Source organism: Microcebus murinus, chromosome 1, assembly GCF_040939455.1.
Source record: "Microcebus murinus isolate Inina chromosome 1, M.murinus_Inina_mat1.0, whole genome shotgun sequence".
In the NCBI taxonomy this organism is placed as follows: domain Eukaryota; kingdom Metazoa; phylum Chordata; class Mammalia; order Primates; family Cheirogaleidae; genus Microcebus; species Microcebus murinus.
Genome location: NC_134104.1, coordinates 66,702,516 through 66,726,836, shown reverse-complemented (window position 1 = coordinate 66,726,836; position 24,321 = coordinate 66,702,516). Strand labels below are relative to the sequence as shown.

General features: G+C 45.5%; 1 protein-coding gene and 1 long non-coding RNA gene across 2 annotated transcripts in view; one reads left to right on the top strand and one right to left on the bottom strand.

Moving 5' to 3' along the window:
- Positions 1–1,920: 1,920 nt before the first annotated feature.
- On the bottom strand, positions 1,921–10,230 carry LOC105879754 (uncharacterized). The gene is made up of 2 exons (XR_012918977.1): positions 9,797–10,230; positions 1,921–2,807 (listed from the first exon to the last, which is right to left on the bottom strand). It is a non-coding gene; the product is annotated as an uncharacterized LOC105879754 (long non-coding RNA).
- A 137-nt stretch (positions 10,231–10,367) lies between these two features.
- The window catches only part of ITGB5 (integrin subunit beta 5), a 113,874-nt gene continuing 99,920 nt past the window's right edge, over positions 10,368–24,321 (top strand). The window contains exons 1-2 of the mRNA XM_012780437.3: positions 10,368–10,756; positions 23,873–23,958. Of these exons, the coding sequence (XP_012635891.2) occupies positions 10,687–10,756; positions 23,873–23,958 (156 nt within the window). The 5' untranslated portion in view covers positions 10,368–10,686. The remainder of the gene's footprint in view (positions 10,757–23,872; positions 23,959–24,321) is intronic.

The following is a 24,321-nucleotide window of genomic DNA, read 5'->3' as shown; positions in this document are numbered from 1 at the left end:
TCCTCTGCTAAAGGCCAGTTTGGGTAGTTTTTTGGTTATCTGCAGCTGAAAACAGCCTCACTGATACCACTTATATTTACTCTTGTGTTCTCATGGCTAGGTGGTGAATGAAATAAATATTCTTATGAGCTATTAATGCCCACAGGAAAAACATGAGCCATCAACCAATCAGTTAACAGCAGCAGAGTTAATGCAGACAGAACTTAAAATTGGGTGACCACTATAACATGTCATCACAGACTATTTCTGACGTGCATTACCCCTTTTACATTTAAAGGTGGTTCTGGATTCAGTACTAGCAGTAGGCTATATGAACCTCATTTCTAAAGAGTCCCTCCTCCCTGGTGGCCCTTAGAACCAAAGCATGCCAACTCCTGTCCCTTCTCAGAGATCCTGAGCTATACAAATTCTGGGCTTTGTAGGCCATTCTTCAGAGATGTTCGTTCCTATTGTTTGAATAAAAATAATGTTCTAAGCTGGATGTGGTGGCTCATGCCTATAATTGCAGCACTTTGGGAGGCTGAGGCAGGAGAACTGCTTGAGGCCATGAGTTTGAGACCAGCCTGGGCAACATAGTGAGATCCCTATCTTTACAAAAAATTTTTAAAAATTAGCTGGAGGTGGTGGTGTGTGCCTATAGTGCTAGCTACTTGAGAGGCTGAGGCAGGAGGATCACTTGAGCCCAGGAGTTCTGCAGTGAGGCTGCAGTGAGCTATGTTCACACTACTGCACTCCTGCCTAGGCAACAGAGACCCTATGTCTGAAAAAAAAATTTTTTTTAATGTTTTAAACATGTGTATATATAATATTTATGAAAATAGCATTGGCATTCAAAGTTGCTTTTGATTCTTGTGTAATACAGCCCATAATTCATTTCTGCTCACTGGGACCTTTGAGAAGGTTTTCTATTCACAATAATGAGCCAACTCTTGTAGAATATCCGCCCTGGTCTTCCAGCAACTGCTGCCAACTGCTCTGGCTTTGCCTCATGCCCCTCTCCCCACAGTGCACTAACACTTTGGCCATCCCTGCTGTTCCCTAAACCAGGTGTCCCCAACTTATGGTGAGTTATATAATTATTTCATTATATATTATAATGTAATAATAGAAATACAGTGTACAATACATGTAATGCACTTGAATCATCCTGAAACCATCCCCCCTACCCCAGTCCGTGGAAAAACTGTCTTCCATGAAAACGGTCCCTGGTGTCAAAAAGGTTGGGAACAGCTGCCCTAAACATACCACCTCTTTAAACCTCCATTCCTTTGCTCATGCTTTCCCCCCACTTGAAATGCCTCTTTCCTTCAACTGTTTATTGTCTTAGTCTGTTTGAGCTACTATAACAAGCTACCATAGACTGAGTGGCTTACAAACAACAGAAATTTATTTGGAGGCTGAGAAGTCCAAGATCAAGTTCTAGATGTTTGGAAAGGGCCTGCTTCCTCATAGCTGGCTGTCTTCTCACTGTAACCTCACATGTTGGAAGGAGGAGCAAGGGAGCTCTCTGGCCTCCCACAAGGGCATTAATCTCATTCATGAGGGCTCTACCCTCATGACCTAATCACCTCCCAAAGGCCTTACCTCCTAATAGCATAATGCTGAGTGTTAGGATTTAATATGTGAATTTGGGGGGACTCAAAAGATTTAGACCATAGCACTAATAAATTCCTTCATCTGTCTAAATTAGCTAAACCATCCTCTCCTCTGGCCAGCTTTTCCTAATCCTTCCCTTCTCCCCCTGCACTCTCAAGAAGTATGGCCTCCTTCACGTCCCAACTGGGTCCTGTAACCAGTCCCCCCAGGGAAGAGGTTATGGATGGTGAGTCTCTGTTTCCTTCTCACCCAGAACAATGCCTGGCATAGGATATGAATTAAATAATTGTGAAACAGGAGCATAAAACAGGACTCTTCAAGCTCCACCTGGAAGGATATGTTTATTGTCTTGATTGTGGCAATGGTTTCACGAGTATATACATATGTCAAAACTTGTCAAATTGTACACTCTATACATGTACCGTTTACCATATGTCAATTATACCTCAACAAAGCTGGGTTGTGTTTTTTTTTTAAGTGGGGAGTGGGCTATCACACAGGGGCATGTCCAACCTTGGGGGCGGCATCCTCTAGGCACAGCCCTAAGACAAGACAGGACAGGACAGGGAAACGTGCTGTCATTCTGCCGGGTCTCCGCACTAGGCTGAAGGTTCTCTGAGGTGGGCTTTGGGCGCAACCGCTGGGGTTGGGAGTCTCAGCTGCGCGCCGGACACTTCCTGGGTCTACGGCAGGGCCAGCCCGAGCCCCGAGCCCCACTGTTCACGCTCCCAGGGGATCCCACCAGGCCGAGGACTTTGAGAACCGCGGATTCAGATCGCCGGCCGGCCCGGCCCAGCCCCACGTCGCGTCACTTTCCACTCCACGCCCTGAAGGAGTCTAGAACCAACAGTCCATTATGGACAAGAAGCCTCAGCAGTGGGCTCCAGCCTCTTTATGGAGAAGGTGACCAGGCATCCAGATGGCATCAATACCAAAACCGCTCGAGACTTCCGTCTTTGGGGCGGTTTTGCCCGGAACCACCGTCGCCCTCTGGCCTTGTCCCAGCTGCTGGGCCAACTCCGCGGCCGGCAGGTGGCGCTGTCTCCTACCGCGCGCGGAAACTCACTTCCGGTGGGCCCCGCTCTTTTCACAGGATTGCTTGAAATTGTTAACGTTTAATGCACCAATTCTAAATAGTGTTTCCCTTGACTTTTCTCTGGTGTCTTCATTCCTTGCTCTTGTGCCAGGGAAACGTGAATGTTACTCAGCTCCTGAGTGGAAATATTTGCATCATCTTTTTACTGGATGGTTGGAGATCATACATTGTCCCCTTTATTGGTCTTGTACTACATAAGCGTAAGTAATGTTAATGTCATATTATTAATGGTGCATAAAATCTGCTACAAATGTTCAGATAATCAACGTTTTGTTTAGTGGTGATTTTACAAAATTAAAAAGGACTTAAATCCATTTTCATTGAAAAATTCTTCAGTTAACGTAATAAAACCAAAATGTCACCAATGGGGGGTTTCTGTCTTTGATCAACTTTTATGATATAAACCAGGTCTGCCTGGGTTCCCTAAGGGTTTGGTTTGTCATTAATTGACAATCCACAGTGCAAAAAGCAGGGTTAGAGAATGAGGTTGAGGAGAGCCCTAAGGGGACATGTGGGGTGGGCAGTGTTCTCTTCAATCTCTGGGCTGTGAAAGTGGTTCTTTTATTTAAAGACAGAAGCCTGGGGCAAACCATCAAAGGCCTCATAATTTCTGCACTGGTAACATGTTTTCTGAGCCCACAATCAGACATGTAGACCAACAGGGAATTCTCTCTTGCTTCCAGATGGAAAGAACCAATTTGAAAAACAACAACAATAATAGTTAATATATTATGGAGCACTCACTATATGCTAGGCATAGTTCTTGTGTCTCACATATATTAACCCCTTTAATTCTCATGATAATTATGAAGTAGGTACTATTTTGATCCCTGCTCAATATTTGGGAAAATAGAAGTAAGTAACTTGTCCAAAGTCACATAACTAGTAAGTGGTATGGCCAGGATTTGAGCCTAGACACTCCAACTCCAGAGCCTACCTTTCTGTCATTCAATGCCAAAATATTAACATAGGTAGGATATTTCAATGGTCAGTGGGGACAATGAGACATATATTTGAAACCAAGAATGTCCTGTGTTTATTAGGCCTTGGTGCCAGATGCAAATAGAATGGTGGCTGAAACACAGGCTTCCTCTTGCTAGAGCTCACAGGTTAATGGCCTGTACCACCAAAAAGGAAAAATTCTTTACTTACTATACTTGTTCAAATCTCATCAACTATTCTCTCCAGTAAAATAACTCATCTAAAATCATCTGTAACATGTCTGTTGCTTCTCACTTATTATTCAAAGTCTGGCTTCCCAATCTGTTTGCGGGGCCCTATAGCCCTCTAGTTTCTTTTTTCTCTCTCTCTCCCTCTCTCTCCCTCTGCCTGCCCCTCTCTCTCACTCTCTCATGTGAAGGCTCTCCATTTTCTAATCAGCTATGGTGTCCGCCCTTATGTGGTGGTGGGAGGAATCTTTGATGCTTCTTTCCTTTTGGTGGAAACAAGTTAAAGATGAATCGCCCATTGGACCAACATCGAATGCCCCAGACATGCTTTGCACTTCCTTTATCTGCCAGTCCCTCCCTGGAACCTGAGCTTCCTGAGGGAAAACCCTCTGTCTTATTTCTCTGCTACATACAGAACCCTCAACAAAATTTACTGAATGCAAGAATGAAGGCCCTACTCCAATGAAGTGACATTCTAGAGCAAAGAATGGCCTGGAATATGGAAGCAAATCAATAGAATTAGGGCTAAGAGAAAGCATCTCTTAGCTCCAAGTAACGGTCTTTACCATTTTCTTAATGAAGAGGATTACTTACATAATACCTTCTAAACTATAGATAATTTTCACTTTATAAGAGCATCTGTTACATTTAACTAATCTTTTAAAATTTTCTGTTATTACCCACAGTCTCAAGCTTAAAAAAACCAAACCAAGCTCAAAGTGTCAATACAAATAGACACTCAGACAATGGCCCTCACCTGAATATTATCAAGTGATGTCTATTCTTGCTCACCCGCCTTCCTCATGAGCCCTGCCCTCCTCGAGGTGGTGATTCAGTCTCCTTCCTGCTGTGTTCTCAAGGTCACTACTCCTCTGCATCCATTTCAGTAGAAAGGAACAGAGCATGGTGAATCTTCCAAGTGAGATTTTTAAGGGTTATGGCTATTACTAATGCACCTCATTTTCCCCCATATTACACTGGCTTAGAACTTAGTCACATAACCACACCCAACACACCAAGGAGGCCAAGACTACTTGTCCAGGAAGATGAGGGAGTGGGTGCTTTGTGAACAGCCGTCCAGTGCTGTTCCTCTCCCTTCCTTCACCTTACAAAATTGCCTCATCCTTCGAGACTCAGCATAAACATCACTGGTTCTATCCCTAACCCTAGAACAGTATCTGGCACATGCCATACACTCAGTAAATATTTGTTGGATAAATTAATCATGCCACAGATACTTTTTAAAGTGCCCACTCTCCAGGAGTTGAGAATTGAGCCATAGAGACAGTTGTGCTATAAGCAAATAACTTCAACCTCAACTCTTCTAATGGAGGCAAGGACCAAGTTCTTTAACCACTTTGGTATGGCGCTCACTGGCCATGAAACCTTGCCCACAGCCAGGGCTCACAGTCCCCACGTAGTTTGTGCTGTGCATTGATGACGAATCCATTTTGCTCTTGTGTGATGAGGAAAGCTTTAAAGCACAGATAGCTTGTTTTATTTTACAGGCAGCTTTACTTGTAATGTAAATCAGAATAGGTAACATATACACATATGTTTTTATTACGTTATTTTTAAATGTTCACAATTTTATTTTGATAAATGAAAAATTAGAAAAGTCCTATCACAGCTGTCGGCTAAAGTCGATGCTCGGCTGTGCGCCTTCATATCATGGCTGTCGCCTAAAATCGCTGTGCGCATTCATCTGTGGCTATCAACTATAGTCAACGCTGGTACTGAAGTGGTTAAGGGCCACTGATATACCTAAGACAAGGTAAAGGGGCGAGGCAGGAAGAAGGGAGTGGAGTGGAGGTGAAAAGAGGATAAAAAAGACAGTGGTACTGAGTTGGCCAAGGAAGAATGCCAGCTCAGCTTCCAAGAGCATTCCCAACATACTGGCTTCTTTCTTCCCTCTTTAGATGTCTGTCTCTGTCCTTGCCCATGACAGCGGTATTCAGGGCCCTCTGTCCTATCACTCCACTCCCATGGCTTTTCTCCCCAGGCCACATCTGCATGGGCCACATCTGTTTGTGTCCCTTCCGCATCTCCTGCCCACTCCTTAATTCCTAGCATTTACTCAAGAAATCTCTGAATATGACTGATTTAAAATGTGGTGTGTGTGTGTCTGTGTGTACTTGCACTCCTTCATTGTACTTTTTACCGAAATAACTGGAAAAGAATCTATGCCCTTTAAGTGATGTGAGATAACTTCCAGGAAAAGAGAAAGGAATTGTGACTGCTTTGCTCAAGTGGAAAGGGCGCATTTAGAGAAAGACTCCAGCAGAGTCTACCCTGGGTCTAAATCCTACTGACTACTTTAAAGAAAATTCTTCCAAAAGGAAAACAAGCATGCCAAAATTAACTGGAAAATATCACAACATTTACTGTAATTTTAAAAATGGATATTGTTTTAAAATATTTCAGTTCATGAAAGCTGGAAATTGTACATTTCCTGTGGAATATAGAATCTTAACAATATTTTCAAAACTAACCTTTGAAAAATTGCTCTCAATTTAATAATAATACTTCATGAGTATTTTCAGAATTGGTAATTACATGAACAGAGAGGTTGTACACACATCACCTATTTACCAACGGTGCGCTAGCTACTCCATAAAGAAGTTTAAAATGCTTGTGTGTGCCTCTTAACAGCTTCAGAGAAATGTGATATTTCTATGGCTTATAGCTACATTTGCACATTAAGAGCATCAACAACAAACAGGAACACCTTTCCCTATGTAAACAATTTCTGTCAAGACTTATTTGGTATTCCATCTCACTGTGAAATTCCACCTGCCTCATACTTGGCGTGACCACAGTGTGCATGCCTAACCCCAAAATAAACAAACAGGCAAAAATTACTGAGGATCTACCCTATGCCCATTAACATAACAGGCTCTTCTTCACTAACAGGGAACCCACTGTGCTCTTGGAGCCTGTCGTCTGCTTGTCTCTTGTGTTCATCCATTATCTGGATGTTGCTTTTAGCTCTGTCCTCAGCCTCCTGTGTTGGCTGTAAACCCTGAAGCCTCGGGATTAGTTTTTCCTAACCAGGACCATGGGGCACAGGGAAAGAAAACTCGATGGCAGAGCATTTTCCTATAAAAAGGAGTATAATTTGGTATTTTTAAAAAGTTAATCTTTTTTTTATTTATTTTTTTCAAAGAGACGGGGTCTTGCTATGTTGCCCAGGCTGGAGTGCAGTGGCTATTCTTGTATGCATGTGTTACAGGCCTATCAATCTCTACAAAAGAATTTTGTAATATTCTGTCATCGAGGTCATTCATTTCTTGCACTGTGACAAATCCTAGGCATGTCTATTAGAAGCAGAATAAATTAAGCATATTACCTAAACTAAGGCAAACACTATAGGATTGTTGTTTTTCCCCCTTAGAATTTTTATCCCTGTGTTGAATTGCAGCTACGTATCAGTAAATATTTTTTTGCCTGGATTATAAATTGAATTGCCCAATGGGACAATTCATTTTGGGAGTGAGTTACTATGTAAATCTGAATTGTGAAATAGGAAGCTTTTATTTAATCTGATTTTTAAGGATTTTTTTTTTTACTGGTAAAATATACATAACATAAAATTTATTATTTTAGCAATTTTTAAGTTTACTATTCAGTAGCATTAAGTGCATTCACTCTGTTGTACAACCATTACTACCACACATTTCCAGACCATTTCCATTATCCCAAACTATATACATTCTATATATCTATTCTTCCCTTCCCTCCAGCCTCTGGTAACCTCTATTCTTTCTGTCTCTATGATTTGCCTATTCTGGGTACCTCGTGTAGGTGGAATCATACAATATTTGTCCTTTTGTGTCTGGCCTATTTCACTAAGAGTGATGTTCCATGTTGCAGTATATGTAAGAATTTCATTCATTTTTAGGCTGAATAATATTCCATTGTAGGTTTAGACTACATTCTGTTTTCCATTCATCTGTTGATGGACAGTTGGTTTGCTTTCATCTTTTGGCTATTGTGAATAATTCTGCTATGAACACTGGTGTACAAGTATCTATTTGAGTCCTTGCTTTCAATTCTTTTGAATATCTAAGCAAATCTGGGCTCCTTGGATCATATGGTAATTCTACATTTAATTCTTGAGGAATTAATCATATTTTAAAATAACAACAACAAACATAAAATTTCTGTGAGTTATCTATGCTCAGTTCCCCAGGTCAAACTGATCCTTTGGGCCCAGAAGCTCAGTAGGAATCAGACATGGACTGTTCCTGAGGTAGCACAAAGTAAACTGTTCCAGCCGCTATGGGACAAATATTGCCTTGTCCCTTAGCTTGAGCAGAGCCAGCAATGCGTGCTAAATTTAATCAGTAGGAGGCAGTCAAAGCATTTGCAGGGCACACCCTCTCTCCAGTGTAACAAAAAGAATGAAGGGTTCTTGGACAGGAAGAAAGGCACTGAAATGCCTGAGAACCAGAAAGCAAAAGCTCAGAGGAATTAGAAAAGGCACCTCCAAATCAGTGTTAAGATAATAGAGCCTGGATCACTTGGAATTTAGTGGCTTATGGCAGGTCTGGGCAGGTTGGAGTGCAGGGAACCACCAGGTAGGACAGGAGGAGGCTGGTGAGGATGGTAGCAGGGCAGCTTTGATTGTAGCATTTTCCAGGTGCAGTCCAGGTAAAGGGTGGTCTGTGTTGGGTCTGAGACAAAGCGGATATTTCAACAGTGTGTGAAGCATCCGAGTTGGGGTAGGGAAGGTGATGCACAGAAGATCCTGCCACCACAGGGCCCAAACTTAAAGAATGCTTGATATATGTAAATTATTGTTGTATAATGCAGTATTTACCTCATTTCTGGGACTCTGCTCTCCTTCCATCTAATCCATCCTACACATCCCAGAAAAATCTTTTAAAATCACCACTTGGCACATGACATCTCCCAGTTCAAACTCCTTCAATGGCTTCCCGTGTTTTACAACCACTGCCTTGTGTGCTGGAATGAGAGTAGCTCCAAGGCCACTGCACTGAAAGGCAGTCAGTTCCAAGATAAACCCGGGGCATCTTCTGCAACACCAATTTTATTGGAAAATGTTTGGGGACAAGCACTACTTTTCAGAACAAACATGAGGATATTATAGAATAGGATGATATTTGCATGCAGTTTAAGGATGAAATGCTGGCCTTCAGTGAAATTTGGAGCTTGCTGTAGACTGCGTCCCATTTCCCCTAGGCACACTATGCTGTTCTACAAAAATAAGTTTACTTCCTCTGGCATGGAGTCACCACCTTGGTGGAGTTTGGGGGACACAGATAAAGCTTAAGATCCAAACTCCTTAAGCTGGGCAGTTAAGACCCTTCTCCCCCCAGTCTTCCAACCAATCCTTCTAAATGGTCCCCAACCTGCAAAGGTGAGACCCCTTTGCTTGTTACTTCTTACAGCTTCTGTTTTTAGTCAAGCCATTCTGAGCTTTTGGAAGAGGCATCCCAGCTGTCACTTCCTTCAGCATGTTAACCCATCAGTCCTTCGGATTCCTCATCTGGGTAACAGTAGCGTTGTCGGACGATTAAATGAGTTAATGCAGGCAAAGCGTTTAGAACAGCGCCTGGCAGGCAGTGTGCTCTCTGTACATGTCAGGTATCCTATTACTACCTTCCCTCTACATGAATGCCGCCTCTTCTCCTCTTGCCAAGACACCATTCCAGTCTCAACCCATCCTAGGCCAAGGTCAACGTACCCTTTGCATGAGTTGCCTGTAAGTCCCGCCACTCTACCCCTCACTGGCAATTTCAGATCCAGCTCACACGTGACTGACAAGATGGATGAAAGTCTGGGCATCTGCTTTCCAGTTCATCAGCTTGGTCACCAAGAAAGCCAGCGTGTCAGTAGGGAAAACGGCATATTGGCCAGTCTCGACTCCTCGAAGGGGGCAAAACGTTAATAAGTGAAAAGTGGGCTTTACCTGTGCCTCCAGGCCCCCCGTGCTCTCCTCTCCCCACGCAGATCGTCGCCTTGAGGTTGCATGCGCGGGCGCCTGCGTCCCGCCTCCGGCGAGGGCCCAGCTGGCCGCGAGACTTTGAGGGGCCGAGACGGTCACGGCGGGATCCCACAGTACCTGCTCTGTGTCTGCCACCGCCTTCGGCCCGAGCAATCTGGGCTGGCCGCAGGGAGCGCGCCCCGCCCCCCTCCCGCAGCGACAGGCTGCCGAGAACCCGGAACGGACCCCTACCCTGTTGTTGCGAACTCCCCACCCCACGAGTGCGCCGGAAGGGACTTCCACCTGGGCGCCGTCGGGCCTCCAGTCCCCAGCCGTCCCCGCGCAGGGCGGAGCTGGCCCGGCCCAGAGCTCGCCCCGCCCCACCCCGCCTCGCCGTAAACTGACCGTCTGGCGGCCGGGCGGGGGCCTGGCAGGGAAGAGAAGGGGAGGAGAAAGAAGGGGAGGAAAGTGGAGCCCGGCGGGCCGGGGGGAGGAGGGGAAGGGGCGGAGGCGAAGGGCAGAGTGTGCGGCGCGCAGGGGAGCCTCGGCGTGGGGCGCGTCTCCGGGCACAAGTCGCGGCCGCAGCGCGGAGCCAGCCCCTCCCCTGCTCAGAGCCGCCCGCCGGGGACGTCCCGAGCGGCTGCACCCCGGGCGTCCCGGCCGGCCGGCCAGGGCAGCGGCGGGCCCGCGACTCGGCTGTGAGCGGTCCGGGAGGGATGGTGGCGGCGGGGCGCGGGCCAGCGCAGCCGCCACCGCCTCCCGCCCAGCCGCGGGCGCCGTGATCCCTGGCTGCGCGCGGGGCATGCGGCCGCCGCCCCCCGCCCTCGGCCCCCGCGGAGTGCAGCGCCCGCGCCGCCGCTGAGCCGGCGCCCACCATGCTTCGGGCCCCGGCGCCCCTGTACGCCTGCCTCCTCGGGCTCTGCGCGCTCGTGCCCCGGCTCCCAGGTAAGTCGCGCCGCCAACTGTGCGGAAAGAAACTTTGTCGCGCATGCAGCCGCCTGCAGGCGTCTTGGTGGGCTGGAACTTGAGGCGTTGCCCGAGGGCGGAGGGCGCCTTCGGGACACTCCCCGGTGAGTCCCCCTCTGGGGGACCGCCGCGCGGGACGCTTCCGAACTGCGTGCGCCACCCGGTGCATGCCGCCCGCAGCAGCCCGCCGGGCTGTCGTCCATCTCCGGTCCCCTCCCGGAGTGAGGAGGAGCCTTCCCTTCCTGTGTAAACAGCCTGGCCCGTCTGCTGACCTAGCCCGCGAGCGCCCGCGCCCAGGGCGCGGGGAGGGCCCCGCCAGCCCTGCTTTGGGGCCGGGGCCCTGCATTCGCCGGCACAAAGCGGCCCTTGTGGCCGGCCGGGGCGGGCCGCCTGCGGGAGGCGCGCAGTGGTGCCGCCGGTGCCCCGGTCTGGGGCAAGCGAAGGGCAGCGGGAGGCTTAAGCCCTGGAGCCGTGGCGTGGGGCCACTGCGACTCCGGAGGGCTCGTCCCCTGGAACCGCGGGTACAGGGGCCCCACGGCGAATCCTGAAGTCACCTGAAGGCAGCCGAGGCCAGCCGCCTTCCTTTAAGGATGCTACCCCTGCGCCCTCCCCCAAGCCGCCGTAACCCGTGGGAGACCCGCGTCCGGGCCGCGGCCCCCCGGGACTTGCCCATCAGATTTCTAAAGACTTCGTCCCGCGAGTTACGTTTCGGGAGTGCCCCTCAGGCAACGCCTCCAGTCCCAGCCCCTCCCGGACACTCCGAGCCTCACGGGAGGACTGTGGAGCAGAGGACGGGGCTGTGGGGCGCGACCGCTTGGCCCGACACTGCCGCGGGCTGGCGGCTGCGTGGAGCCCGGTTACCTGCTTTAAGTTTTAAGAGTCGAGAGAGGTGGGACGTGGCAGTTAGGAGGCCCCGGAGAAAGGACACCCTTGTTTCCTGCAAACTTTCTCCTTTCCCTTAGGACAGGGTTGCGTGTTGGGGTGCTCTGTTGCTTGCACGCCCGAGACACCTGACGGCTCCTGTGAGCAGAGGGGTCGCCTGGCCGCGGGCGGAGGGCGGTCCCCCCGGGCGTCTCATTTACGTGAAGGCGGTGGAAGTTTATGTCTGAGTGCGGAGGAGGGGTCTGCGCAAACAAAAAGTTCCTTCAGGCCCTAATTCAAACTTAATACTGTAGCAAAGGTTTTTTTATGGGAGAATAATCACTCCAGTGCTGGGATTAGATCAGAGGATTCCGAATGCCCATCTGGCAACCAGTGCCCATCGCTGATGTTTCCCTGGGCCCCGGGGAAATGCGGAGAGGAAGACGGCGCCTGTTATCGCACGCAGGCGTACGTCGTCAGCCCCCTGCTTGGCAAGGGCTGTCCTTTGGTTTGAAATCATGCCCGATTTATTTTTTGGTGGGAAAATGTTCTTTTAAAACATTCTTTCGATGACAATAGATGGTGGCTTTTTTATTTTTGGCAAAATAAAAAGATTAGGCAATCCTATATTAATTTTCCCTTTTCTTTTTCTGTTTGTTTCTTTTGTCTTGTTTTTAAATCGTAGTGTTCTGTGAAATCCACAAGTTTGGGAACTGCTAAAGGGGATGGCTTTTCAGTTCCCCTCTAGTTTAACATTCTGTGGTTCTGATAAAAGCACAATTTGCAATGTGATTTCTCTTTTTCAGAGTTTGTGTATTTCCTCACAATGATCTCCATTTTCCAGATGGGCTCAAGAGGGTGAAATGACCTGTCCCTCTGCCCCCTCGTTGAGTTGGGAGTGGTGGACCAGGGACCTGGCTTTTTGGTCCAGTGCCCTTTGTCCTACATGATTCAGCTTCGGTAGAGAAAAAGCATTGAGCCATGGTGGTTTATTTCTAACTCCTTCCGGGTTGCCTTTTCCAATTGCTCTTCTCTGTGACCACAGGTTTATCTTCTGCCGTTTCCTATGGAGTTCAGCCAGCCCCCTGGGGAAGAGCAAGAGTGGTGTGAGAGCAGACAGGACAACTGTCTTGCCACCTCCCTTTAGTGCCCTGGAGCCTCTCTAGGTTAGAAGGCACTGACTCCCGTCTGTGGGATTTCTCCTAGTTTCCCACTGTTGCTAAACCAACTTCAAACATTCTGTTTTCCTTTTCCTTTTCTTCTTTTTTTCTTGAATTACTGTAGGTACTTTATTCAGGGCTTGTTTCCCTCTTGCTACCAGAAAGATGATTTGAAAGAAAAAACTTAGTTACCCAGAAAACAAGAAAGGTGACCCTCAGAGCCATGCCTGTCTGGGTGTCCCTGCACCAGTGGCCAAATTGCGCTATTGCTGTAACCACACTTTCATCTCTGCCCTGGTTCCTGTAGGAAACTGACCTCAAGTTTAAGGAGCTTGTTTCAAACAAGTCCCTGGCCAGCAGACATCCTTCCCCCACCCAGGGATATCTCCAACTCTCCTTATTGTTGCACCACCAAGAACCACCAGACAGGATCCTAGGATGTGGTCTTCCACAAAACCAGGGGTCTCATTGGGGTGAGGCCTTTCCACACTGCCGTTGTTCTCTAAGACAGAGAGAGGAACCTGGTCTTGATCCTGCTACATGACTGGAGTCATGTTTGCCTCATACTTTTTTTTTTTAAAGCAATAAAATGTTCTTTTAGTGAATGTCCTGCAAATTAGAATGCTCTAAATCCTAAGGGAGCCCTTTATTTTATTCAGTGGGCTCATGTTGGCAGCACTCTTCCCCTCCTCCCCCATTTCCTGTGGTCTGTGATGGAGCTGTTGGAATTTGGTGGGTCTGCGGCTCTCTTTGTGTAACTAGGCACAGGTTTAGGATAGACAAGACAATGAAATGCAAACAGTGGGCTTGGTTTGTAGAGCGCTGTTTACCCTATGGATTTACATTTTAACTCCATCATCCTTGAGACAGGGGGGCTTTTTATAAAGGGGATTAAGGCAGAAGAGGGCAGGGTCTAATTATCTCTAATTAGTATTCCTCTCCCGCTTGTTCTCCATGCTTATTTAGCTACTGAGGCAACAGGGAATTAAAATATCTAAGTAGTTTGGCATAAGGCCCTTTGTGCCCAACTGCCCTGGTAACTACTTTTTCTTCTCCAGCCTGGCCATAGAACTATTCTGAGAAGTTTTAACGATATCAGCAACGTGGGACGATTACACAATACTTAAATACAGGGTCCTTTTTACATGGCAGTGTGCAGCTGGGTTAATGGGGTAGGGTCACCTTTCACAGGTATTTTCAGTTTGCTGGAGTGAGGGCTTTGGAGAGCCCACTGCCATAGTTTGTTTTCCTGCTTTCCAGTTGGAATGGGATTAATGGCCTTTATAAATGTAAAGGATCACTTCATTTATAGGTGCCCATTTGCTTGTGAGGCTTCTTGCTTGAGTGCAGGGCATGATTCCTGGGCCTGTGTTGAAAAGGTTGCTCCAGGACAGACTTGACCTGTCCCCTATGGCTAATGCCTCGAGGACACTAACATGTGGCCCAGCCTCTCCTTACCAGATTCATTCCCTACCCCTGCCAGAGTTTTTCAAAGGTGGTTGCTTGTCTCATAGAGCTGGGACCTACTTCTGCCCTTGTTCCCTGCAAGAGTTGGGTTTTTGAAAGAGAAGGTTGTCCTGGTTCTTTGGCTCCTTGCTTGGAAGAATCACAAGCAGGGCAGGTGCAATGAATGACCACAGACAGGAAGCAAGTCCACACAAACAGCTGTCATTGTAGAAAAGAAGGGAGCTACGCAAAGGGAAAATACTTTCCAGAGAGAGGAACAGGCCAGTCAACATTAGTGGAGAAAGATGTTAAGGATGCCTAGGTGGTTTCCTTTTATTGGCCTGGTCAGGGAAGGCATACGGGAGGTGTGGGATGTTACCAGATGATTGATATACATTACTGACAGGTGTTCTGTGTTTTCCTGCAGTTCCTTCCCCTGATTGGTCCCTGGCTTCTTCATCCCTAGGAACCACCTTCCTGGCCTGCATCTGCCACCTGCAGATTTGATCCCTGTCTAACATTCCCTTTAATTATTCTAAACTCACACTCATGATCCTGTTAAAACTCAAGTCAGATCATGTCACTGCTTAAAACCCTCCAGTGGCTTCCCAGAGTCCTGACAGCATCCTACCAGGTGCTAGGAACTCTCCCCCTTCTTCCCTGACTTTGCCTCATCACTTTCCCCTTGTGTTTTTCATTCCAGCAACATGGGCCTCCCACTGTCCTTCCAGTATACGGGCCATGCCCCCATGGCAGGCCCTTCCTGTCTGCCTGGAATACTCTCCTCCCAGACATCTGCATAGCTGGCCTCCTCCACCCCACAAGCCTGTTCTCAGTGTCTCTTGCTCAGCCAAGTTTTCCCTGGCCACTCTCAACTAAAGCTACAACCTCCCCCCTGTGTTCTTCCTATCTCCTATCTCCTTTACGTCCTTGATTTTTCTCCCAAGCACTTGTCACCACCTAATCTACCTACTTTGATCATTGTCTGTCTTGCTCAACTAGAATTCTTCTCTAACCAGACTGTAAGTTCTGTGAGCGAGGGAGTTTTGTTGGCTTTATTCATCACTGCATCCTCCTTGCCTAGAACAGTGCTTGTCACATATTTGTTGAATGAATAATGGATGATCTTGAGTCTTGCTAATTGGGAGGTGCAGGGGAACACATCCCATCCTCACCTCCCTGCTGCCTTCTACAGCTAGCTTTGAAGTCAGGGGCTCTGCATGTGGCTTGTTAGGAAGAAATATCCTGGGAGTAAAAGAGACCCCTTTGGAATGTGTCAAGAATTTTTGAGCTGATATTGATGATAGAGGCCATTTGGTCCACTCTGAATTGTTTGCATGAGAAAGCTGAGGCCTGGAAGGGTTAAGTAACTTGCCCAAGGTCGTATAGCTGGCAAATGACAGTATAATATAAATCCTTTGTAATTCCTGGCCAGATGTCCAGTCCTCCCTCTGGTGCATCCCTTGGGTGGAGCAGAATTGGCCCCTCCTTCCCTTGCTCTCATGGCACATTCTATTAGTGAGATGAGCTCCAGTGAGTCTGTCTCACCTGCTACCTGGTGCATGGTCCTGGTCTCACCTTTAGGCCCCTGACACAGCCACAATGCTTGGTACTCAGTTGATCTCTCCCCTTCTCTCATGGTTTCAATGGCCTTAAAAAAAACTTCCTAAAAATGTAGAACAGTTTTAGATTTACAGAAAAATTGAGCAGATAGTATAAAGAGTTCCCAAAACCCCACAACCAGTTTTGCCTATTATTAACATCTTATATAATGTAGATTATAAAGTATGAAATGTCCGATTTCCTTAGTACTAAGTTTGACAGTTGATATGCCTGACCTTTCATTTTGACGCTTCTTGTTATATTTTTATTGTGAAGATAGATCCTCATTCTTTCAAACACATGGTTTGGCTTGTGATTATCTTTCACATTTTTTAAAGAGCAATTTTTGTGAAACCATGGAGAAATCAAAAACTTGTATTATTTTCTAATATTAATGAGTTCCATCGTGGAACCAGTGCTGCTCAGACAGCTCAAATATCAACAAAGTGTTTGGAAAGGATGTAGCTCATGAACATATAGTACATCAATGATTTGAGAAGTTCCATTCTGGTGATTTTGTTCTTGAAAATGAGCCACGTGGGCAACCTGAGACCCAGGTGGATAATGATGAGCTGAAAGCTGTTGTAAAAGCGAATCCATTTCAACCTACGTGTAAATTAGCAGCAAAGTTTGACGTTAGTATTCCAAAAATATTGAACCATTTGAAACAAATCAGCAAGGTAAAGAAGCTGGATAGATGCGTAGTGCATGAATTAAATGAGCATCAGAAGAGAAATTGTCTCAAAGCTTGCCTTACTTTGCTGTCACAACATAAAAGCAAACCCATTTCTACACTGTATTGTTAGGTATGATGAGAAACGGATTCTTTTTCACAATCACAAGCATTGGGCACAATGGTTGGATAAAGAAGAAGTGCTGAAATACAGTCCAAAACTGAATATTCATCAAAAAAAGCTATTGGTGTCTGGTGGTCAGTAATGGTATTAACCACTACAGCTTCATGAAACTTGATCAATTGATTACGGCGGATGTCTACTGCAACCAGCTGGATGAAATGATGACACTTGCGATTAAGCAGCCGAGATTGGTCAATAGAGACAGGCATCAATCCCCTTGCAAGACAACACTGGACCACATGTCACACAACAATGCTGCTCAAACTACAGAGGTTGGACTTGGAAACTCTCTGTCATCCACCATATTCACCAGACCTTGCACCAGCTGACTACCACTTCTTCCAGGCTTTGGACCACTTCTTGCAAGGAAAATATTCAATTCTTAACAAGCTGTGGGAAATGCCTTTTGTGATTTCATTGCCACTCATTCTTTAGGCTTCTTCGCAGCTGGCATAAACAAGCTACTGTTAAGATGGCAATACTGTGTCAATGGTTTAGGCACATACTTTGATTAATCGTACTGCTTCTTGTTTGAGATGTAATCATTGATTTGAAATCAGACATTTCATATTGAATGACCCATGATACATTTGTTATAATTAATTAACCATATTGATATTATTAACTAAAGTCCATCAGTTATTTAGATGTCCTTAGTTTTTACCTAATGTCCTTTTTCTGTTCTAGGATCCCATCTAGGATATCACACATTGAGTTGTCATGTCTCTTTGGGTTCATCTGGCTGTGACAGTTTCTCAGTCTTTTCCTTGTTTTTGATGACCTTGACAGTTTTCAGGAGTACTGGTCAGGTATTCTGTACACTGTCCCCTATTGGGATTTGTCCAATATTTTTTCCCCATGATTAGACAGAAGTTTTTGGAGGAAGACCATGGAAGTAATCAAGTACCTTTTTTAAAATTAATTTTTGACCTAATATAGTCACATAGTTGTCAAAAGTACAACTAGTACACAGTGAGACTGTCTCTCTTCCTTTTTGGCTGTCCATTAGCCCAGAATATTATCTATTCCTGCCCCCCTTTCCTACACAGATTATCCCTATCAGGTTTCTTATGTGCCTAGAGTGTTTCTCCCATCCAAGAACTAGCCAGGCCCCACTTTGCTTAGTTTCTGAGAGCAGGTGAGATCAGGTGCATTCAGGGTGGTATGGCCGTAGACTCTAGAAATGTTTCTATGCATATGTTACAAGTATCCCTCCCCCATTTTTATTCAAAGGCAGCACTAAACACACTTTTTTTTTTTTTTTTGAGACAGAGTCTCGCTTTGTTGTCCAGGCTAGAGTGAGTGCCATGGCGTCAGCCTAGCTCACAGCAACCTCAAACTCCTGGGCTCGAGCGATCCTTCTGCCTCAGCCTCCCGAGTAGCTGGGACTACAGGCATGAGCCACCATGCCCGGCTAATTTTTTTTATATATATATCAGTTGGCCAATTAATTTCTTTCTATTTATAGTAGAGACGGTGTCTCGCCCTTGCTCAGGCTGGTTTTGAACTCCTGACCTTGAGCAATCCGCCCACCTCGACCTCCCAAGAGCTAGGATTACAGGCGTGAGCCACCGCGCCCGGCCTAAACACACTTTTTGCATCTTGCTTTTTATTTTTAACTTAGCAATAAATCAAGGTAAGCTTCATATCAATATACAGAGAATATGCTCATTCTTTTTTTTTTATAGCTTCATAGGATTCCATTGTATGATGGTGCTTTAAACATAGAAGGCACATCTGTAGAGCTGATATTGTTGGGTATTTGTAGATGTCTAATGTTCAGAAGGGCCATCTAAGATAAGAACTGATGAAATAAAACCTTTCTAGGGCATATTTGCATGTCATGGTAACATTTGGACATGACTAGTTGCTAGATTCTGTACTGGAAACTTTTTTTTTTTTTTTTTTTTTGAGACAGAGTCTCACTTTGTTGCCCAGGCTAGAGTGAGTGCTGTGGCATCAGCCTGGCTCACAGCAACCTCAATCTCCGGGGCTCAGTGATCCTACTGCCTCAGCCTCCCGAGTAGCTGGGACTACAGGCATGTGCCACCATGCCCGGCTAATTTTTTGTATATATATATTTTTAGTTGGTCAATTAATTTATTTCTATTTTTGGTAGAGACGAGGTCTCGCTCAGGCTGGTTTTGAACTCCTGACCTTGAGCAATCCGCCCGCCTCGGCCTCCCAAAGTGCTAGGATTACAGGCGTGAGCCACCACGCCCGGCCTGTACTGGAAACTTTTTGTCTACTGTGTGACAAATCTATTAATAATAATAGAATTAGTAATGCGGTATGACTTAAATTTTTTTACATCTGTTTGGGACATGGAGGGGAAGCGTTCTAGGGCCTTGCTACCTTCAAGCTAGAAAGGCCATTCCAGCTTGGTACCCACTTCTGTACTCACTTCGCTTATTCTGCTGAATATTTGGAATCAAGAAATTCCAAGTGCAGATGTATGCTTCAGTAGTCATCTGACCTTGGACACGTTGGGTGGACAGAAGTGGGAAGAGTCCGAATTGGGGGAGGCCAGCCAGGAGGCTATGGCAGGGATCTAGATGGGAGGACCTAGCTTGGGCTGTTGGGGCTGGTGCAGGCAGGCAGGAAGCATTGGATTAGGAAAAACATTCCGTACATCTTGAAGGAATGATTGGCCGGACATGGTGGCCGCCTGGATATGATTGATGAAAGAGAGGGGTGAGTCAATGACTGTTGGAAGGAGAACATATTTTTAGATTATGGTTTGCAATAAACCCCAGGCTTCAGAGACTTTAAGGAAGAGGGCTGGAGAGAGTGGAAGTTGAGCTGGGACTAGTCACTATGTAAACAGCAACCAAGATGAGATGTGGCCATCGTCTGGGCTGCTGGCACCTGATTCTGTGACCTAGACACAACACTCTGACATTTGTGAACTCCATTGCTTAGATTTTTATTCATTGCTTCCTTCCTTTTCAAAATGCTTATTAGTGCCAAGTGACTCATCCAACCAAATCCAAACTCTCTGAAATATTAATAGGGGGAGAGCTGCCAAAGGAGTGACTCTGGCACTATGACATGTGTCAGCGCACAGCCTATGGTTTGGGATCCTGGAGTTCCTGTCTGCCACCTGCTACCTGGCACCCGGTGAGCCTCCGGGCAGCAGGGCCTGGGTCATTCACTTGCGCATCTCCGGCATCCCCTAGTCCAGCATTTATGATGTGCTTAGGGCAGAGTTTTTTGAATTTGAATTTGTCCCCGAAGCAACCTGATTTTAGGGCAATCATTCTGAGTATAGTCAAACTACTATAGCATGTGAATATTTAATAATAATAGAAAGAACTAGTAATAGGGTATAACAAATGTTTTGCAGTTGTTCAATATGTTTTCATCACATATTGACTGTCGCATCCTTTGAGCCCCTTCAGTATTGCTTCCTAAGATCTTTTAGGCTGGTGGCCCAGAATACCAGAACCCAGCCCGGTCTGGGTCAGAACTGAGGAGCCCTTATTGTCCTTAGCCCCGGACCCCTGGCCCAGGTTCCCAGCGCTCAGTAATGAGGCTCCGGTAATTAGAGAGTGGTGTTTGTGAATGTGTGTGGCTTTGAGCAGAATCTGAAATGAGGCTTCCAACCCCCAATTCTTTTCTGACCAAGGACGGTCAGAGCTCCTCCAGAGGACCCCGGCGCTCAGCGGGTCCCACGGGCCCTGCGTCTGGGGTGGCACAGGAACCACCAGTCAGGCTCTCTGTGTGGGTACTTGCTGGTCAGGGCCCCTTCTGCCCTCTTTCTTGTAGTTAGGGCTTCTTGTTTCGAGTCACATACTCTTGTCTTCTCAAATCTGTAAAATGAGGTGACTTGACTAACTCATCTTAAAACACTTCTAGCTCTGTGGGGCCACAACTCCATGATTTTCCATGAATCAAAGAAAATGATTCACTACAGAGGCCTGAGTGTGTATTTAACAAAGTTGAGGAAAGGAGGAAGAAAATAACTTTCATTCTAGATTTGATTTTTCCCCCTCAGATAGTGGGTTTCTGACAGGTAAGGGGATTTGACCAAAAAAACAGAACTGGCATTTTACAATTCTTTTCCTGCACGTGCTCCCATTTTAAAGTGCTTATTAGAAAATCACTAAGTGATCGGATTCACTTTACAATTAGAAGGTTGTCAGTGAGAGCAGGTGCAGGCAGGCCCAGGTTGCCAGTGGGTTCTGTCCTGAGACCTTGGTCTGTGTTGGGATCTGGGATGGCTCTTCCTGCTGAAGTGAGGCCACACATGGTATAATTACCCCTGGACACATAGGTTGATTCCATGTGTTGGCTATTGTGAATAATGCTTCACTGAACATGGTAGTGCAGATATCTTTCTCTGACAAACTGATTGATTTCCTTTGGCTGTGTACCCAGAAGTGGGCTCTGGGTAGTTGCTGGCTCATATGGTAGTTTTGCTGGCTCATATGGTAGTTCTACTTTTTATTTTTTGAGGAACCTTCATACTGTTTTCCATATGGTTGTACTAATTCACATTCCCACCAACAGTGTACAAGGGTTCCCTTTTCTCTACATTTTTGCCAATACTTGCTGTCTTTTTTCTGTTTGATAATAGGCATTCTAACAGGTATGAAATGATAGCTCATTGTGGTTTTAATTTGCATTTCCCTGATTAGTGATGTGGAGCATTTTTTAATATACCTGTTAGCACTTGTATATCTTCTTTTGAGAAATGTCTATTTGCACATTTTTAAATTGAGTTATTGTTTGTTGAGTTTCTCCTATGTCTTGGATATTAACCCCTTATCAGACGTATGGTTTGCAAATATTTTCTCCCATACCTTAGGTTGTCTCTTCACTGTGTTGATTGATTTATTTGCTGTGCAGAAGTTCAATACAATCCCATTTGTCTATTTTTTTGTTTTTGTTGCCTGTGCTTTTGGGGTAATATCCAAAAAATCATTGATCAGACCAACATCAAGAAGTTTTTCCCTATGTTTTCTTCTGGCAGTGTTACAGTTTCTGGATTTAATGTTTAAGGTTTTAATCCATATTGAGTTGATTTTTTTTGTATAGCATGAGGTAAGCGTCTAATTTCATTCTTCTGCATGTGAATATCTGATTGTCCCAACACTATTTATTGAAGAAACTACCCTTTCCTCATTGCATATTCTTGGCGCCTTTGTTGAAGATCAGTTGACTATAAATGCATGAATTTATTTCCAGGTTCTTTATTCTTTATTCCAGGGGGTCTATATGTTTGTTTTTTTATGCTAACACCATGTTGTTTTTATTACTATAGTTTTGTAGTATATTTTGAAATCAAGTAGTGGAGGCCTCCAGCTTTAATCTTTTTGCTAAGGTTGCTGCCTATGTAGGGTTCCAAACAAATTTTCTGTGGCTTCATACAATTTTTAGGACTATTTTTTCGATTGCTGTGAAAAATACTATTAGAATTTTGATAGGGATTGCAATTGAATCTGTAGATTACTTTTGATAGCATAGACATTTTAACAATATTAATTCTTTCAAACCATGAGCACAGGTTATCTTTCCATCTCTGAGGATCTTCAATTTCTTTCATCAGTGCTTTGTAGTTTTCAGTGTACAGATCTTTCACCTGCTTGCTTAAATTTGTTACTCAGTTTTTTTGTTAGGTTATGGTTTTTGTTGCTATTGTAAATGGGATTGCTTTCCTGATTTTATATTCAGATAGTTCATTGTAAGTATAGAAATAGTGTTGATTGTCTTATGATAAATATTTTTATGGTATTTAGTGGAACTAGGGAACAACTTCCCACCTTCCTGTATGTTTTCCTCCACTCTCTCTCTCTCTCTCTCTTTTTTTAGAGACAAGGTCTCACTCTGTCACCCAGGCTAGAGTGCAGTGGTACGATCATAGCTCATTGCAGCTTTGAACTCCTGGGCTTAAGCAATCCTCCTAGCTCAGCCTCCCAGAGTAGCTGGGACTACAGGTGTGTACCACCATGACCAGATAGTTTTTATGTTTTATATAGGTTGGGTCTATGTTTTTCAGGCTGGTCTTGAACTCCTGGGCTCAAGTGATCCTCCCGCCTTAGCCTCCCAAAGTGCTGGGATGATAGGTGTGAACCACCATGCCCAGCCCCCCGCCTCTCTTTAAAAAAATCCTTTTGACTCTTTTTTTCTCTTAAGATCTGAACCCTCTTCTGAGGGCTAGGTGGCCCTAGGTTTCTCTTCTCATCCAATATGTGCCTCTCTCTTTATAGTCAAAGCAATGACTGGGAAAAACCAGTGGATCTTTTAGTGCTGAGTGCCAAATAGAGTCATTTTCATTCACAGAAAATGAATGACAACTTTTGCTCTTGGTTGAAAGTAATCTGTTCTGGATGTTTCAGAGAGGGAGGAAAAGAAAGGGATGATACATCCCAAGGACACCTGTGCTGTTGGTGTGGTAGGTGGTGAGTAGGAGGGGTGGGGATGGGGGACCGGGTTGGGAAGGACAGAGGGCAGTGGACCTAACCTCACCACTACAGCTGAGCCTGCCCAGGAGATGCCTCCCAGATTAGTGGGGTGGGCTGTGTAGGACTGGCCTAGGTTCAAAATAAGGAACCCTTACAATGATAAAGCAATTTCCCTCTAATCTTTGAGTTTGATCTTTTATCAGGGATGGGTTTTGAATTTTATCAAAAGCCTTTCCATTACCTACTGAGGCAATGATATGTTTTTTTTTTAATTTGACCTACTAATGATGTAGAATCAATTAATTTCCTTTATCTTAACTCAATGTTGTATTCCTGCGATTCGTTCGTTTTTAAGGGATGTGCTGGCTTTTTTTCAGTATCTGTGGATTTTGATGTGATAGTATCTGATTTAGGATTTTCTTTTTTTTAATGCCTGAATGAAACCAATCTGTTCTTTTTTCTTTCCTTTTCTTGTACTATTTTGAGTGGACTAAGTGTAAAGGGGCCTTGTTCTCCCTCAATGAGGGAGGATTTTCTGAGTATGCGGGAAAGATATGGGAATCCAAGGGGGCCCAGCAGAAGAAATGGAAGCTGCAAACACAAGTGGATGCTTTGAAAACTCAATGGTTAGCCTCAGCAAATGAGCCTTAACCTGCAATTAGAATTGAGGCCTGCACCCTTCAGCCTCAGAGAGATCTCCTGTTAAAGAAGGAAGTAATTGTAGGCAGAAACTAATTGGTACATCTTTATCTTGCTTTGAAGGTCTCAACATATGCAGTAGTGGAAGTGCCACCTCCTGTGAGGAATGTCTGCTAATCCACCCAAAATGTGCCTGGTGCTCCAAAGAGGTATGTGGGTGGGGGAGGGGGAGGAGGAGGGGAAGGAGTGTTCCGGGTGTTCTGGTAGGGGAGGTGGCTGCACCACAGCACACAGAGTCACTGTGCTGAAAAGCCCTTTGTAGCTTCTGCATGCTGCCTCTTCCCTTTCTACCCAGGGTGATGACAGATCCAAGTTTATGAAATGATAAGTTGGGTCTCTTGATAGTGATGAATGTTAATCCTGCTTACATTTTCCTTCTCTTTTGTTTGTTAACCAATTAGGACTCTTCTATAGCTTTCTGATCTTTGGTATAAGAACTCCAAAAGACCTGAGCTTGTGAATTGAGTTTGTTGCATAACGATTCAAAGCATGCCTGGGTGGGTGGTGTGTTG